General features: G+C 42.2%; 1 protein-coding gene across 4 annotated transcripts in view; it reads right to left on the bottom strand.

Moving 5' to 3' along the window:
- The window catches only part of LOC136750791 (actin remodeling regulator NHS), a 125,969-nt gene continuing 107,270 nt past the window's right edge, over nt 1-18,699 (bottom strand). For 2 of the 4 annotated variants that reach the window (XM_066705853.1, XM_066705855.1), the window contains 6 exons: nt 15,173-15,235; nt 11,843-12,059; nt 9,342-9,473; nt 5,776-8,808; nt 5,072-5,195; nt 1-4,820 (listed from right to left, as the gene is read on the bottom strand). In XM_066705853.1, the coding sequence (XP_066561950.1) occupies nt 4,214-4,820; nt 5,072-5,195; nt 5,776-8,808; nt 9,342-9,473; nt 11,843-12,059; nt 15,173-15,235 (4,176 nt within the window). In that variant the 3' untranslated portion in view covers nt 1-4,213. The remainder of the gene's footprint in view (nt 4,821-5,071; nt 5,196-5,775; nt 8,809-9,341; nt 9,474-11,842; nt 12,060-15,172; nt 15,236-18,699) is intronic. The other 2 variants (XM_066705854.1, XM_066705857.1) reach the window with 1 other exon arrangement.

Here is an 18,699-nt window from a genome sequence, read left to right as displayed (position 1 = left end):
TGAATTAAAAGAGCACACTGATATTTATTAATATTTTGCAATGCAGTCACATTTATTGGCCTTTTCTATGCACAGTTACTAAGCAGCCAGATGGCCCGGCAGATGGTTTAGAGAAGATTTACAATGGAATTTTCACAATGTTTACTAAAAAATAAATACAAGACTTAAGGTGTTGCACAGCTCAAAAATATACAAAGGCTTGGAATTAATGTAAACTTTGAAAACATTTTACAAAAGAAGCATCTTTGCAACAATTTAAAAAGATCCTATTTACAAATTTGTACAAAAATACAAAATAGATGCAAATCATTGAACCTGTAGCTTTCAGCCAGAATGAACTGCATCTAGTACCAAAACAGTTACACTGTAACCTCCTTTTGTGTTTGTGTGTTTGATTTTTTTTTTCTTTTTACACGAGTAACCAAAAACCATTTCATGTTGCTTACACCTGTACACTTCTGAAACCCTTTGGCAAAAGCATGTACTGTGCTTTCCTGCCTCACACACTTAATTATGAACCATGTAGAGTTGTTAAATGGAAAGTCAAACAGTCTTAAAAGAAACCCGATATAAATAACTTCAGGTACAGCAAGGAAAAGAAAAACAAAAACTTCAAAAACTCTATTTCAGTGCAAATGTCTTTTTTTTTTTAATAATTATTTTTCAATGCTGGAATTTCACAACACATTTCCCATTGTGTACCCTGTTAAAAAGATGGCAGTTACAACAGTCCTACATTTATTTAGAAGAGCTTTTATTAAAGAAGAGACCCAGTTAAAGGTTTTCCTTGCTCTCTGTAGTGGTGTCATGTATCGTACTTAGACATGTGGTCAAGGGAAGCAGCAATATTGTGTGTTTCCCTTGATTGTTCATCCTTCCTTAAGGCCTGAATAAAGTTAACAGTTATAGCACTACTGGACATAGCTACATGTAGTGCCTTTTCATAATGTCTCTGTAGACAAACAATATGGCTACATTGGTACTGTAATCTTGACTTAATTTGATGTCACTAGTGAGTAGTTGAGTTATAAGAGTATATTTTAATGCAACACTTATTTATTATGTATTTATTTGTTTATTGATAAATTTAAACTTCTATTTAACTCTAGAAGTGCCCTGGAATAAAGTGATCTGTGTCACATGAAGACTTTCATGATAGTGAGAAATATTGATTAAAAGCAACACATGCACATTTTCAATGGCGATAGCGGAGATTATGTAGCTGTGCGTGTTGACAATTCAAGCATCAGGCACTTCTAGGGCTAACAGAGTTGGATCTGACTTAGCTTATATCACGACAGTTAGCTCTCTGTGTCCGTGAGCGATTCACATCAGCGAGTTTATTAAACTTACTGCTCGATTGGTAACGCCATCTGATATGAACTCAGTACAACCAGTGTCTATTTAAATACATTTGTTTATTTTCTTCCTCTGTAGATAATATTTTATAAACAAAATAAGTCTCTGGATAAATATCTGATCATTAAAAATATCTTCAGTTTCTTTTTCTCTTAATCTCTTATAAAGACGTAATAGATTTCATAGACTTATACGTTATGAGCCAAATGTAGGAGACTATGTAAATTCCTAAAATCTTCAACTCAGGATATTTCATTTTTAAGTAACAAAAATAAATAAATAACTATCAATTTAGTCCTTTGCTAAAATGAAGTGATAAAAAGAAATATAAGCGAACAACAACGATATTAGGGGTCAAATTCATAAAAGTGTTAGTTTTTCAGGAAAACGAATGCAGAATCCTATACAATTAAGGGCGACTGACGTTTCGATATGCACTGATACATTTGAACACATTCCCTCTTCCCAGATCTGTTTCTCTAAGATTTATATTAGTGCTGTATTTTAATCCTTCCCCACTCTAGAACTGGACCTTCAACGTCACCACATTTTAGTGGGAAAAAACACACCAGTTGGCACCAGTGAGTCTGTGGCATGTCACCCAATCAATCCTAAAAGCTGCAGACCACTGCAACAACGTTAGTCCAAAGAAGACAGGATATAGTGTCGCCGGACTGTGCCCAACTCTGTCACCCCACGTGGTTGCCAACATAATACAACAGCTGTCGACATCAGAAAGGGATAAGAGTTTAAACGATTCTGCAAGTTAACACGTCTTTTATTCCCCCTCTACTTCCACTTTCCACTTCTCACTTCCCATACTTCATATTCACACCAAATAAACACATATACAAAGACCCTTAACTCACACCTCCTGTGCCATTGTCCTATTCGAGTTTCACTCCTGCAATACCCTTGTCTAGACTTCTCTCTCTCCAGTTTCTCAACCCACTCCCACTCGGCCCGCTTCGAATCCCACTTTCCAGTCCCTCGGTTCCAAGAACACCGTTAAAAAGATTGTCCGGTTTATTCTCTAAACAGATAATCCCGTTCTAACTTTACAGTATTTAAAAAAAATTATCAAACTTTTTTTTCCTTTTTTCTTTAGTTTTTTTCTTTACAGCTATCAAACATACTGATATACAAATTCAAGTGATCTGAGAAACAGCTGTTCCTCACGTATTTATAATATTCATATTTCTCTCAATTTGAAATCTCCTTTTCAAAACCCCATTGGTTCTTATTGCATGCTGTTGATGAAATGGTTGGAGAAAATAAAAATGAAAATGAACAGACACACCTGACCAAAATACACTCCTAGAGAGAAATGGCATTAATGTGTAACATCTACTGGCTTCACAGCTTTGTCCTTACTTAGCTTGCACAGTGTCATCTCAGCAAATCAGTTTTAATTCTCTGAGTTTTTTTTATTTTATTATTTTCATTAATAATTCATTCTAGCTCAAAAATGTATTCACCTCTAAGGGAATAACACTAGTCCCAAATTAACAGTGTATATGATTGCAAAGGTATTCATAGAATACATTCTCTTATTTCATTTGCCTGCATCCCCCCCCAGCACCCCTGTAACACGGATGTCACATGACGTCGCGTGACGCTCCGCAGCACTAAGTGCCACACGAGAACCCTGATTCGCTTCGATACCGTTAGGTGAAATATTCAGGTGTCACCTGGACCTCTAAAATTGTGGAAACACAACGAATGTAAGCTGCACACTCATTTTCATTTCATTTCTTTTGTTTGTTTGTTGTTAAAAATAAAACAGAGCACCGCACCGGCAGTCACGTCTGATTCGGCGCTTGTCTGACTGAACCCAGGCTACTTCTACACAGACTGGAGTACTTTGCATGACTAGTGTTGTGTTGTTTGAACTACCTTGCATTTACTTGTGTGTGTGTGTGTTTTAATATATATGTACACAATGGCAATAATCGTATAAGATATTATCAAGGGATGCTCATGAACAATGAAGATATCAATCTTTAGTGGTGATATTCACATTTTCCTGTATATCTGTTTAAAATATCAAATCACCTGTATGTTAAGACCTTCTGTGCATAAAGGCCACATATAGATTGTCCCTTGTGCATCTGTTTCATTGTGTTTAATATTCTATATCATTGTTTCCCTTCTTAAATTACTGCCAGTTAAATTATACAAGGCAGGGAACTGTGCAGGTTTGAGCCTTTACTACAGTATGTTATTGGTATTTTTAACACTATTTTGCAGGATGGATATTTGTTTAACTGACTCTTTGCAAGGCTACAAGGCTCTGCTCTTGATATAAACAAGGCTCCCTGTGTTGATTTAAGATTACAGCAAAAATAACCTGGCATATGTAGTTAGTATTGAGCTTGTAAATGTATGTTATTGATCATCTTTTTATCTCTAATCGTGGTTATTTCACGTGTGATAATTAAATGTTTGACAATGATGCGTTTTATGCCTCCCTAGATTTAACAGGACAAAAGCCTTATTAAAAAATAATAATAATCATTAACTAAAACAGTATTGCCAGTTTCTACAACCAATACAGTAATACAGTTGGACAGTTAATGACAGTTGGTGTCATTTTTCTCTCTCCCAGTTCTCTTCTTTTTTTAGTGTCAGCAATCAGTCATTGTCAGAGTTACAAATGAAAAATATACAAATTCGTGACAGGATTTGTTGTTCCTCTTTTTTGTTCTTTTTTAAACACATTATTAGATATGCAAAATAGGTAGTCACAGTTCCAATGAAATGGACCTCTCTCTCACAGGCATTTTTTTTTTTGTTATGTTTCGTTTTCTGTTTTATAAAAAAAAAAAAAAAAAAGGAAATCTAGATACTCTATCTACGAGGAGCTTTGAGAGGACCGGTCGTCGTGGGGGCTACCGTCCGAGTTCTCCGTCTCCCCCTCCGAGATGGCCTGCATGGGCGCTGTATAGAGGCGGCTACGCATGCTGTAGCGGCTGCTGTTGGCGGCGGGGGGGATCCGGGAGCGGCCCTGCCGGGAGGAGGCGGACATCCCGAAGGTCTTCGAGGAGAACCCTTCCGTGTTGGCTCTGGGAGAGGGGCTGGAGAGCTGCTCGGACGCCGACAGGGGCAGCTGGTGGGGAGAGGCCAGCTCCTCCGGGGTGCGGGGGCCCTCTGCGCCGAGGTCGCCGGGAGACTTGGGCGCCACGGGACTCTTGAGGATCTCCGTCGCGGACATCCTGTAGCTGGAGTCCGTGCGGCTGCCCTTCTTCAGCAGCAGCAGCTTGAACTCCTCGTGGGAGGTGCTGGACTTTTTGGCACTCCTGTAGATGGGTCCTGGCGTGCGCTGGGAGGCGCCTGGGGTGCCCGGGGAGGTGGCCGGTGTGCCCGGAGAGGTGGCCGGGGAGCTCACGGGCGCGGTGCTCAACCTGTTCCTCACGCCCAGCTCCCCCGAGTCCTTTCGTCCCAGCACTTTTCTTTTGGATCTACAATGAAGAAGTATATATTATGAGGAGGAGGATGAGTATTCCTACCAATCACAAAAAGAGCCTTTGCAAATCAAAACAACATTACATTTTGACACATCAGGCAATCAGGAAAAGCTAAACATAAGAGTTTCCATCATCTGACGGAGACCCCCAAAATTGTTAAATGTTTCAGAAATCTTCTCAGTTTCACTATTAACTGACATTTCATATATCGCTGCCTTTGCTGTCTGATTTGTGCTCACACTGACCTGTGAATCATGGCGAAAAGATCTTCAGTAGTGCGTAGTTTGTTAGGAGATAGGAAAACACTGTCATCTTCAGCCTTCGTCTCATCACTCAGTGGCGAAAGTGAGTTGTCACTAGGCGTAGACTCTGGAAACCAGGAAAGGGTTAATGGACGACCAATATCGAATACACAAATCGCTGCTGTTAAAATGAAGTTGCCTGTACCTTAATCATCTGTGGTTTGTCACGTGGGACAAACTGTGTGAGGGAACGAATGAATGATCGATTGAAGAGCTGAATGAATGAATGAATGTATGAATGAGGGCCTTTATCAGTGGAAAAAGACCTGCCACAGCTCAGTTATACATCAAAGGCTCACAACTTCCAGCGTGAAAGAGCTACCCTAGTGTTTATTTTGCTCAATGACAGCTTGAGCTTTCACTGGCCTCGATGTAGCTTCCCAACGAAGGACAACTATCAAGTTCATTAACATTATTCGACAACACTGTAAACCATATACTACCAGGAACTGTTTCAGTAATATACCCAGACTTTAGACCCCCTGCTTTTGTCAAAACATTTAAATAAGACACATATTCCAGTTTTAAAGGGAATAAACAATGGAAAGAGCAGCCTAGACATAAAAACCATAATCTACTCTAAGGAATGGGTTAGGCTGGTGTACTAGCTATTCTTACGACACTTGTTTCAAGACCGAATTCCCCACCTTTGCTGTAGTAATCCTCAGTGTCTGGCGTTGTCCCCTCTTCCCTGCTGTCCTGTGAGGCACTTCTGGTAGGAACACCTGATGTGTCGTCATATTCCTGCTCTCTGCTACTGGTATCACTGATTGTGTAAGCTTGCGATGTTTCTGATTGATAAGTAATAATTACAGGCACTTTGTCAAAACTGTTGCACGAACCAAAGTCAAACTTCTTTGCTATATCGTTGGACGCAGGAGGGGAACCTGCTTTCGTCAGACCGCCCAGTGGGGTCTCGGCGGCTGGCTCGGGTCTCGTCAGCTGACTGTGCACCGCCGCTAGGCTGCTGCTAGGGATCGGGATCCGCGATGCGCTCCTCTCTTGTTCCTCCTCTTCTGGGCAGGCCGCAGGCCCAGACATCCCTCTGCACTCAGGGTCTTTCCGAAGCTCATTTCCTGGGAGATGAGCCTCGGTCTGAAATGGCGGCTTCAATAAGAGATTGTCTTCTGTGCACGATGAGTCGGAAGGAGCTTGAATTACTGCCGTAGCCCCTGGGGGGGGGGGCGAGGCTTTTTTCTCTTGCTTGCATTTAGCGTTGTCAAGATATGCTACATCCCTTGCGTAGGGTCCGTCGCCTGGAGTAAACGGTGTCTGAGGGGACTCCTGAGAATGGGGATCATAGGACTTGTGGGACGTGGGTCTCTTTGATTCTGAGGACATGTTACTGGCGGGTGGACTGACAATTGTCACAGTGGGGCATTTCAGCCGGGGGAAAGCCTCGGTATTCTGTCTGTCCTGGCTTGGGTCGCTGGGCTTGCTAACGGACCGCAGCTGGACCGAACGAAGCACGGTGGGAGTGATGGCCAGAAGACTAGAGCCCGAAGTGTCCGAGTTGGCCGCAGCGATGGCTGCCGCGGCCGCTGCTGCCTTTTGCTTGTTCTGATGGAGAATGTGCATCTGGTTTCTGTGGGCTGAAGGCTTGTTGAGAACGTTGTGAAGAGCACTTAGGTCAAGATGGGTCGGAGGTATAATCGGTAGCTCAAGGTCTCTCTTGGATGAGGTGCTTCCATCTCTGGAGGGATGCTGCTGCTGCTGCAGGGAAGAGAGAGAAGATTTCCTCTCTGGGACTTTTGGCTTCCTCTTTCCACTCGTCGGGGACAGGGGTCCGGGGAAGAAAGCCGAAGGGAAGGAAGATGTTGGCGTCTCTGATTGACTGGAGTACCCGCTGGATGGTGATGCCAACCCGGCTAGCTTTTCGGGAGAGGCAAGCTTGAACTCGTTTTCCACAGAAGGAAGAGACGGTGTGGTGGCCCTTGATCCCGACTGGGACGTCTGGGATTCGGAGCTCTCTGGCGACTTGATGCACTCAATGACAGTTGTACCCGTAGCAGTGCTGGAGTTGGACAACGACCGATAGGGATCGTTGGACTTCAAGTCATTGAGGAGCCAGAGATCTGCATAGTCGGACTGTACAGCACCTTCATCCTTAAAGGAGTGGTTATCCGTGGAGCCAAACAAAGTGGAGTCTGTCATCTCGCCAGCAGCCTGAACCTCCCAGGGCTCGGCTGGCTCGTCGCCTAGAGTCGGGTTGTCCAACTGGCCTGGGGAGCCGGCCAAGTCCAGCTGCAGCTTCATTTCCCTGGAAGACAAAGGCAGGTGCTGCCCGCTGTTTATCTTTGGTTCTTTCTTGTCAGCAACATTTGCACCACTGCTTGTTTTCTTCAATGACGAACTGCGTTTTGGTGGGGCTGGCTTCACCTTTGGTTTTTTAAAAGAAAGACTTTGTCTCCCTATTGTCCTGTGACCCTGGTAGTCTGGCTGAGGGTATCCGCCCATGCTAGGTGCAACATTTAGGCTCTGGCCACAATCAGGGCCCATGGCTGCATAGTTATAAATATAGCTTTTGCTAGCTTTAAGACCACAGTCAAAGTGCATGGAGGTATAGTAGCCTTCTGTGTCCACGGAGTAGTGCGAGCTCGAATCCTTCTCAGATGGCGGCTTGTCCATAAAGCTTTCGTACGTTGCCATGCTTGTGAAGCTGGGGCATTCGAGGCCACCCTCGTCCTCCCTCGAGCGCTGGGGGCTGAAATCCTGACAGCAGGATTTGTCGTGCTGATGATGCAGGTAGTTCCACTCGCCGTCGCTCACGGTGCTCATGCCGGGGTCGTCCAGCAGGTCGGTTACCGTGGAGGTAAAGGAACTCGCCCTGTGGCCTCGGACTTTTTCAGTCGGGTACGGGTCGATGATGAAGCCGGTGGGGTCATCGTTGGCGTGAGGAGCGGTGTTCAGCGACAGCTCCGAATCACAGTGTGAAGATCCTGTCAGGGGAGGCGAAGCAGCAGGGGGGATGGTCTCTGACGTCTGCGAGGGGCACGTGGAGCTGCTCCCACTCCAGTTGCCGCTGGAGGACTGGTGGTCCTCCTTGTGGTCTATCTGGCTCCCAAGCACTCCTGTCGTCGAGATGGAGTGAATGGGGCTGCTGAATGTATCTGAGCTGGAAGAAATCTCACAGCTTCCCATGTCCACTTTCCGGGGAAGCCTGGATCTTCCTCTTTCACTCCAGGTGTGGTCTGGGCTTCCTACGTGTTGTTTGCACTTGAGACTGACCAGCTGGTGTTCGGGCATGGCCTGGTCATCTGTGCTCTCTTCCTCGTCCTTTAAGGCCCTCTCCGGTCCAGGCAGGAACTCCTCGGCCTCGTACGGAGACAGCTCCTCGTCGCTGTCGTGATCCTCGTCCACGACTCGTCCCCCCTCCCGGGGAAGGCTGCGCGAGCGGAGGCGGCTGCCCATCGAGGCTGTAAACATGGTGTCTGAGTTGTCCGGCAGGGATGTGATGTTGCCGGTGGAGTGTGAGAGGGAGCTCGGGATGCCTTGACCTCTCTGGGCTCGGATCCGCCTTCGAGAGGGCGCGGTGATCAGGATGTCATCTGTCTGGCACCCGGAGTCCTTAGTGGTTGACCGGCCATTGAGGGAATTCAACTCTTCATGGCACAGGGAGAAGTCTGGATTGGTGTGCACGATCACGTTGCGTTCTCTAGCCACCGGAGATTCGTCAGAATCTGTGGGGAGACAGGAAGACAGGTTATAGCTTCCTGAAACAGACCTTCCATTCAATATCAGTCAATCAACCAATGGATTTTTATTTGGTATAGCGCCCTTCGCAACAAATCGCCACAGAGTGCTTTCATAAATTGAAGATAGAACAAAGACAGTACAATAAAGACTCCAGAACCTTAAGAGTCTGGTTCTCGGAATAGAACCATCATTCAGAGTTTCAAAATGTGTTAAAAAGAGAATAGTTTCTTGACTCTTCAAAGTTGTTTTCTTGGTGAAAATACCCTTTTGCATTAAAATGTTTTTTTTTTTAATTATTAATTTCATGAACAATATATGAGAGACACAGAGCTGCAATTCAATTTTTTATCTCAAACAACATCATTCTACACAAAACATCAAATATCCATAATAGGACAGCGCTCTCAAAGTCTAAAAGAAAATCAGCATTTGCCAACGTGCTGTTTAGACCTTAGATACGAGAGGTAATATGAATGGGATTCCTATTTTACGAGATTACGTTATGATTGATATGTACCTATTTCTTGCTGCACTCGTCTGGGAATGCCGGAGATGGTTTTTCTCCTTCTCAGTTTCCGTCTCCTCTGTAGTACTGACTGAGAATGGACAAGAGAACAACGGACACTGGCTTCTCTGTCAAATCCAACCCCTGTAATCAAATAAAGTATGTAAGAAATACAGCTCCAGACATTTCACACATTTCTAACATTCCAGTTACATTGTATTTATCAACAACGCATTTTCACAGGAAATACAGTGACAAATAACATACATTTATTTTCTTGGGGTTAATGCAAAATAAAAAATGACATTTCAATGACATTTTTTGCTTTTGATGAATTTACACGTATGCTTTGAATTACTTATAAAATCAAAGTAAGCAAAGCAATCATTAAAAAAAAGCATGTTTCACTGTTTCCTACTGTTTTGCTCATATTAAAGGAACCGTTTTCCTGTGAAAAAATGCACATCACAAACGAGAGGAGAGAAGGAAAATCTCCCCAATGGACATTCACTGAACAGAGACGATGAATAGAAACAGGAAAGACATCCAATCAATGTAAACGACTAACAAAAGACATCAAACAAACAGTTTTGATAATATAGCTGTAATCATACCTGTCGATACTAGCTGTCACTAAGTACTGCTTCTAAACCTCGGCTCTGTAGTTTGCTGGACTGCAGCTCCATAACAAAGCCCCAGCATCTTGTTTGCCTTGTTTATTTTTTTTGCTATACTTCATGACTCTCATGTGATTACAGACAGGCCTTTCAGCACCATGGCAATTAGTTTGATTTCAATTTCACTGCGACTGCCTTTGACTAAGCTCCCATTGATAAGAGCTAAACCAATTTTTGCTTGTTTCAGTATAACCAGGGGTACATAAAACCACACAGCCTTTTTGTAATTCTAATGTGGCTAATTAGCATTCATGCACCAAAGTTGCTTACCATCCTGTTTCTCTGGCAAACACAAACCATCTCGGACTACAGGACCGCTGTGAGTTTCACAGACGATGACTTGCAGCTTTTAGTCAAATCGTTTCTCATAACGTTCATCAAAAGGCACATTATAGAATATCTGCATGCCATATTTACTGGGTTCCTTTATTTCCAAAATATGATTAATAGCGTTTATGCTGTGTTTATCTTAATTTAGTGACTGATATGTCAAGTTAAATTATGCTCATATCATAGTCATTCCTCTTAGAAAACTTGTGTTTTACTGCAGTGACAGATACAAGTCGTCAAACATCCACTAATTACCATTTTGTTGATGGTATCAGTTAATTTTTGCAATGTCCGAATTCTTAAAAATGCGCACACTTATAAACACACATTTGTGGTCAAAATAATGGGCATATTAAAATATATATATGTTATATTTTACCTAAGAAAGAAAGAATCAACAGAAAATGCTTTTAAATTTCACAACGTTTTACAGACATCCCAATCATGTTGGCAGCCGTGTGTATATTTTACATTTAGTGGAAATTTCTCCAAGTGGAAAAACTGAAAAGTCTCGGTTTGCTACAAACACATGTGCAATTACCAGCGCAATGTTATTACAGAACAGTTTAGACTAATTGTTTTTAGTTAGGTGAAGCCTATTTGAAAGCCCTTCTGGCCTGTTTTCTGGAAATGTTCAGTATGATAACTTACATAACAGCTATTTAAGATATTTTACATTCTTCTTTGCTTTTACTTTGTGAAGATCAGATTTGGTTATGTTCAAAATATGCAAATATTCTTCTCATTGGCTTGCAGAATTGTAGAATTACTAATACTAATACTAATACTGTAGTGTAGAGACTACAGACAAATATAGATCCTACATGAGAAAAAACACCTACATCATATTGTAAATGTAATCTGATGATATGTGATAAAGATCTATTTAGTTTTTTTAGACCACGAACGGAATCATATTATTACTATACTTAGAGGAGGAGGGGGCTCTGTAAAGAGTGACACAGATTGTGTCTTACTTTCTACATCCTTCATACGGTGAATGAGGTGAAAGCTAACAGAAAACGCTACATTGCGTCGTCCATTGATCTGGGCTCTGGAAACAGTTCATGCAGGGTAAGAGTGAAAACGAGACATTTGGCATATTCGTGGCATCCTGAACCCTAAGAAATGACTGCCCTTATAGCTCAGGCACTGATCACTGGAGAAGAACCGATTTTAACCTGAAATAATGACTTGACCCTCAGCTTCACAGGATAAAATGATATCCTATATAGAGGGATGAGTTCAGAGGCCCTGTACTGCTCCTCACTCGTCCCCCTGCAAGAGTCGAATTCAACAGCGGAGTGAAACGGCTAGCTGGGCTTTCCAGACTGCAGGGACGCGACAATTTAGGCACAGTAAAATAACAACGCAAAACAGAAGCTGACTGAGGAATACATCGAGGACAGTAGGCAACTGCAGAGGCCTCTTCTGAAAAGAAGCACACAAGTTCAACACAGAACATATATAAATATAGATAAAAAATATGTGTGGTTTTATAATTACCAAGAAAATCAGCAAATTTACCAGTGACATTAATGGGTATAATGCATGACGAGATCACTTGGGACTCTGTTCTCATTTTCTCCTCTGGCGTTGGGAGAGGTAGCGCTTTTGACCAGTTGGTCTGCTTGTCCAGTGTTGACGGGATATTAGGCACTGGACACTTCGGCCTGTGACCTAATGCGACTACATCGATGTCGGGGTCAGTCAGGGGAATAGCCTGGAACAGATGGAAGTGGCGGTTAATATTGTTAATGGTGTTATGTTGATGTGTTGTAGCAACGTGCTTGTGAAAGAAAAGATTGTGCTACATTTGTATAATTAGTTAAATATGCTATATATATATATATACATACATATATATGTATGTACATATGTATAGAGAAAGAGACAGAGAGAGAGAGAGAGAGAGAGATAGATGGCCTAGTCATACCTGTATTTAAATAATTAAGCAGGTAATGAAACACAGGTTAAACCGATTAAGCCTTTTCTACTCCGTGGCATTATTGTGGGACCACCAGTAATGTCTGGACAGAGGAATCTCAGTCTAAGGAGATGGCCTCTATTACTAGCTGGGTTTCTTCCATGCTTTGTGCATTTACACCACCAGTTTCAAATACCATTCCTTTTGAACGGATGTCATTGTGATTTTCACAATAAACACATTTTTGAAAAAACGATTGGAGAAGATAATACATATAGTATGAACAGTATATCAGTATAACCAAATCTGAATACTGGGGGGGAAGAAAACAAGCACATTATATAAACTGTTAAAATTCACAGCAAACATGCAGTTGAGTTTATTACAGCAGAATGAATCCACTCTCACAGCACGCCGAGCCCATGGGTACCAAATGCTGTTTTACATTTTGGGTACGTTAATCTACAAATGCACCAAAACCGAACGCTATCTAAAATCTCAGGTACCAGTAAAATGACATTTACTATCAATTTGCTGTCAGTGAAAATGGTCTGCTGGGAACCATCAAAACTATTTATGCCACCACTTAAAAACACTATAGGGGATCTATGTTATTTCAGTAGCGAAAGTCTACCCAAAACCATTCTGTTATACAAAGAGCAGACATGTCTGTGTGCGATCCCTCAGACCTGGACTCTTGATAATCTGCCTGTATCTTTGAATAGGAAAGAATTCTTCAAAAAAGCTTGAGCAAAAACAACACCCGAAGACGGCTGTGTTAATAATCTTTGACTTTATACTAAAAACACATACTGCACACCCTTTCAATGCATTTCCCAACACGTCATAATATGTACAATTGCTGTTTAAAACCATTCTTTGGAAAAGCATCTGTTTCTGTTTTTATAATTGCACTCGAGATGACCAAACATGCACATTTCAAGACAGAAATCCAAAGCACAAAAAACACTAACAGAAAGATTCATTTTTTTTTAAAAAGGTCTAAATATTCTTGCATTAGACGAACATAGACGTGTTGTTGAGACAATCTGCCAGCGCTACATAGTCTTCAACATCCAATGCATCAGTTGGGAGACACAAAAGCTCCTCTCACAGTGGCTGTGTTTGCTCTATGAAAAAACATCACGCTTCTTATAAGAATGGATGAAAAACATTAGTTCTTTCCTCAAATGCTCCTATTACATTTAATTTAAACTATTTATGCCTGAATCAACCATCCGAGTTTTCTGATGAAAACAACCAGCTCAGCGTCTGGCTAGTTTTCTCTTCTTGCAGTAAAGCAACTGAAAATCCTCGCTACTCTGAATCCTGACCCCTTAGGCTAAATCATTTTACTAGGGAAAAAAGTGTACTTACCTCCTTATATTTAAAAAAGATAAACCTACAAAAGAACTGCAAGCTGAACTTGTCCCCACCTCCCCTAGCTCGAAGTGAGCTCTGATACAGAGCTGACCCTAAGCTTTTGTATTCAGTTTCCCAGCAGACGAAAACAGCACTGACAAAACACTGGCCACAAAAGGATCCTGTTTCCTAGGAAACTTTCTAAATAGGAAAAAAAAAACTTTCATTGATGCAAAAAAATCTGAGGGAGTGCATTTTTAGCTGATTCGTCTTTAGAATAATAATAGCACATCGGTTTGAGGGGGAAAAGACGGAGAGAGAGAGAGGGAGAGAGGGGAGAGGCACTGAAAAAGGCACAGTTAGCGCGTTGGATTTCGTCACTGGCTTTCCGCCAGAAGCTATTTTCATTAGAAAAACGAGAGCCATCACAAGCCAAAGTGTAAAAGAATGCCATTCATGAAGCCTGTGCAGTGACAGAGGTGTCCAGAAAGCCAGAATGCTCTCTTGTGTAGTAAGAGCTTTGATTAACAACCCAGAACACAAATCTACGACTTCCCAGGGTTCAAAGCAGGCTTCCGAGGCAATATCGGGGGTTTGATATGTGAGAGATTCTGCACTGAACTGGGAAGCCTTGATGCTTTGAATTCAGCTGCGGTTATATGTGTGCACCTAAATACAGATCTGTGCCCAGTTGAAGCAATGTCATTCACTGGGCCGGGGCACAATCAAGCAGCTGCTTTTCCAAAGGGAAGGACATTCTTGGGAAATAAACAAGAGCACGTGCTTCCTTGTGGCAAGGTTTGGGGCCACAATCGCTCTGTATGTCCACCGAGTGACCATGACTGCAGCGCCAGGCTTGCAGTCTGCGTGTCACTGCATTGTTTCAAAGAGACACAAAGCTGAGCCGGAAAATAGGAAGCAAGACAACTTAGTTAGTGATGGAATAAGAAGGAAAAGGTTAACAGATGAAGTTAGAGCTGATACTAGAGAAAAGGCATTGAGACAATTCCAGTAAAATCAATCTAGACAAAAACAACAAAAACAACTTCATATATCCTTTTTATATACTGTGTCCATTGGTAAATAAATCTACTTAGTGAGCAATGTTACTTTCTCACTAAATAGACCTCGTAATGCTATGTGGTCAAAAAGTAAAATATGCCAATCTGTTATTCTGGTCTACAGACTGCATACAATTAAAATACATTAGAATGATGTATTTAAATGGCAATAATTTCAATTTGCACGAACTATTTTCCGTATTACCATTCAAGAAACTTCACAATAGCTGAGATGTAAATCAGGTGTAAATCTGTTGGCTTTGCCAGAATCTTTGCCAAAAATCAAATGCCAAGGAGAAATATGGGGACAGGAAGAGGAAGTCAGGCGTATGTTGTTGTTGTTGTCTGGAGAAATTAAGGTTAAAAGGTTAAAAGCTGATTCACAGGAAGATAAAGAAAACAAAGATGTGGAAGCCAGGCGGTCGGAGAAGAGGCAGGCGAAGCTGAGGGTAGGTTAGTGCCGAGCAAACCAGGAGGGGCAAATACCTTTCTGCTCCAGGGGGTCAAGTGGCAACACTGAGTGGGGGAGGATGAGCGGGTTCTGCCAAACTAAAAACATGGAAAGCAAAAACAAAATATCGTTTTAATGTGAAAAAAACAAACACAAAACAAATAAAGATCCAAAATGGAAACCACATTTCTGGGAGAACAAATCCAAAGAAAACCACGCAGTCAAGCAGGGAGGTGATCAGAAACAAACTGTGGCGATGGGCAAGGCTGTTGTGGTGAAGGATGGGATGGCTGAGGGAGCTTCAGTCTTTACTTGTGGTTTTGACGTCTGCTGGGACGTCTTAAACTCCCCCTGGAATATAACACGTTCACGGTTCATCTGAACACCCTGCACATGATGTCAGGAGCGCCTTGCTGCGGGGCTGGAAGTGAAGCGTTTGGGTTAGGGCTGCAGCGCAGGCCGTTATTGTCAAGGTGACATCGCCAGGAAAGGGACGGTCATTGTAATTAGTGCTTTGGGGAATTCCCTACGTGTCATAGAAAAAAAGCAATAAACATGTTCAAGATGACATTAATCAGCAACAAATAAGTAGTATCATACACCAGCATGAAAATTAAAACACAAACAGGACAAATACAGAAAATACAAACAAATCTGATCTACAGTGAATAATTGAAGAATACATGCCATAATGTATCTTTATTTGTATGAACTCGAAACTTTCTCTATGCATTCGATGTAAACATATTTAAAATCCAAGCAGAGTCCCCAACGAACCTCCTGCACCCAGAGCAGGGTGACCCCGTACGGGAGCGCTGACAATCACAGCGACATTTTAAAAATAAATAAAAACACTGTAGCGTAGTGTAGGGCCACCAGCCATTGCCTTTCGACACAAATTAACAAAACTGAGGAGACTACACGTAAAACGGTAGAGGTTGAAAAGCTACGGACTCAGAACTGCAGAACCCGCTGACCAAAAAAGATTACCTTTCTTTGCATTTGAATTGGCTGAAATTCTACATCCCTTATGGGTCGCTCCTGCAGCGTGTGGAAGGAAAAAAAAAACATCAGGAACAACCAGTATTATTAACTGAATGTGAGTCTGGAATATGAGTCCCTGTCATATATGTGTGATGAAATACACACTCTCTCTTATTCTCACATCCAGACTCTTCTGCCAGAGGTAAACAAACCAACAAACAAACAGGCACACAATGGATTCAATGGGGGTCTCACACAGCACAGGATGGCCTGCAAACACTCACTCCTGTTCTTCACATATCCATATCTTCATCCTTTCACTGAATGGATTGCTGTAGGACTCGGGACACACAGTGACTATGGGGTTTCCACCATTACCTTTCTCTGTGCTTGTTGAACTTCCATGTCCCTCACAGGCCTCTCCTTTTAAGCAGCATGTCAAAAAGACAGTAACGATTAACAAAATGACGTTGACATTAAGCGGGCAGCTTTTTGCTGTGGCTCACGTGCGCAGGGGACATTCGGTCTTCCTCTCACTTGAGTCCAGTGTCCATTTAGTTCCTTTTACGTGTGAATGCATCCCAAGCTCTTATTTGTACCCTGGTCCATTCATTTCCTTTTTGATGTATTCTTGTTATTACAGGCTAACGTTTTTGCATGATTAATGTTACAGGTACATAAATGTAAGTACATTTTCAGACATGCTTCATTACGCTTCATACCAACTGACACTACTGCCTGGGACAGATTCAGCATGTTACCTACAGTGCATAGCCTTCTCTCAGCCTGCCACTGATTTCACCAACTAACTGCCATCTGATTAATACTGGAATGGTGATCATATAAGTCTTCTGCTGTGCGCTATTTACTTAGCCAAGACTTAGGGTCTGAAGTCCCTGAAGGACAATCACTTTGGTTGATCTCTTTGCAACCCCTACATAGCCTACTTGAGTTTCCACCACCCTGGGTGTGGAATCGGCACAAAATCAACCTGCGAATTGGTGGATCCACGCCTGCCACGTCAGTGCCAGCTGGAGTCCAAAATCCCTGTGCAAAGATTATTGGACATGCAATTAATACTAATTTGCTAACCATGTGTCCTGCTACTCAATTCAACTTGTATACAATAAAACACAATCTATGAGCCCCTCAGCTCCTATGGTTTATCACACATTAAATAAAAACAAACAAAAAGGGTGGAAGTGCCCATCAAGGTGGTGATTTGAGGTGTTTACTAACACCGCGCTCACCCTGACAACTGACAGGGTGTTTGACCAATTAAAGGTCAATGAGCCACTTAGGGTCAATGTTCCAGAGATAAGTCATTACAGGCTGTTTGCTTTACTTGGTTAAGTATCGACCGCCTGGGCTATTGATCAGCTGTCAGGCCAGGAGGGACCCATGTGGCCTGCTGAGAAACTACGAGTCCCAAAGAGCGTGTGAGACACAGCACAAGACCGACGCCAACTCATGGGCTAATTGTTCTTTTTGGGTGTTCTTGAATTTGGGTGGCATTCTAATATTTGGGATGATATCATCTCCTACCCGGACGTTTGTTCAGGCACCCATTCTGAAAGATGTATCTCTTGGCTCAGTTCATTGGGCATGTAGACACTGAGCACTTGTTTGGGAAATGTATTCTTCACAAAACATGGACCGGACGCAATGTGAATATGGACACTTGTGGAGGTAGCTGCCCTATCCCTGAAACTGTGCTGTGAGAATTGTGCACCAAGGATCAATTACATTTGATTCACACACAACATGGCGAACTTGTTCATGTTTACAAAAGAGTAAAAGGACATCAGCTGCAATGTTCCCCGTGGTCCCATTTGAATATGCTGCAAGTTTCGGGACGTGCTTTTCACAGTCCAGTTGTTTGCGTAGAGCAGATAACTTTGCAAGAACTCTGTATGTTAAATAATGCATGCATACAAGAGCCTAGATTTACAAAGAGAGTGAGGACATTCATTCACTACAGTATCTACTCTTCCCACAAACCGGTTCAGACTGCCTTCCCAATGTGTCTCAGCACTGCCCTCTACAGGACACCAAAACATTGGGGAAAAAGGCAGAGCAATGGGCTACCCTGACTGACGATGACCTTGATCTGACTTCAAATGCGTGTATTTAAGTGAATCACAGTGAGCTTGACTATGTGATGAGTTCTGGGATATTTGCTATCCTTTCTAGGGATACAGGTCACTAGATGACCAGGGATTAAAGATAGCACACATATCCGTATGTGAAGATGCTGTTCATGAACTCATAAATCAATTTACATGCATTTCCAAAGGCAAACAATTAAGCAGTTTAAAGGGGTAGTTTATGTATTGCCACACTAACACAAGATAAAAAACAAAACATCTACAGCAGTGATCCAATGCTGCATTCAAGGACAAAAGCAAACACAAATACAGCTTTTCAACACATATATGTGTGCTTGTTTTATTAGTAAAATCTATTAACTGTTTTTGATTTTTTTAATTTTCCTTCAACCAAAATAATATTAGTCACTGTTCCAAAATCTTATTGTCCGTGCTTTTGTCCGTGATTATTTCTGGGAAAGGGCTACCAC

This window comes from Amia ocellicauda, chromosome 6 (genome assembly GCF_036373705.1).
Source record: "Amia ocellicauda isolate fAmiCal2 chromosome 6, fAmiCal2.hap1, whole genome shotgun sequence".
NCBI classification, from domain to species: Eukaryota; Metazoa; Chordata; class Actinopteri; order Amiiformes; family Amiidae; genus Amia; species Amia ocellicauda.
This window is presented reverse-complemented; position numbering and strand designations above follow the sequence as displayed.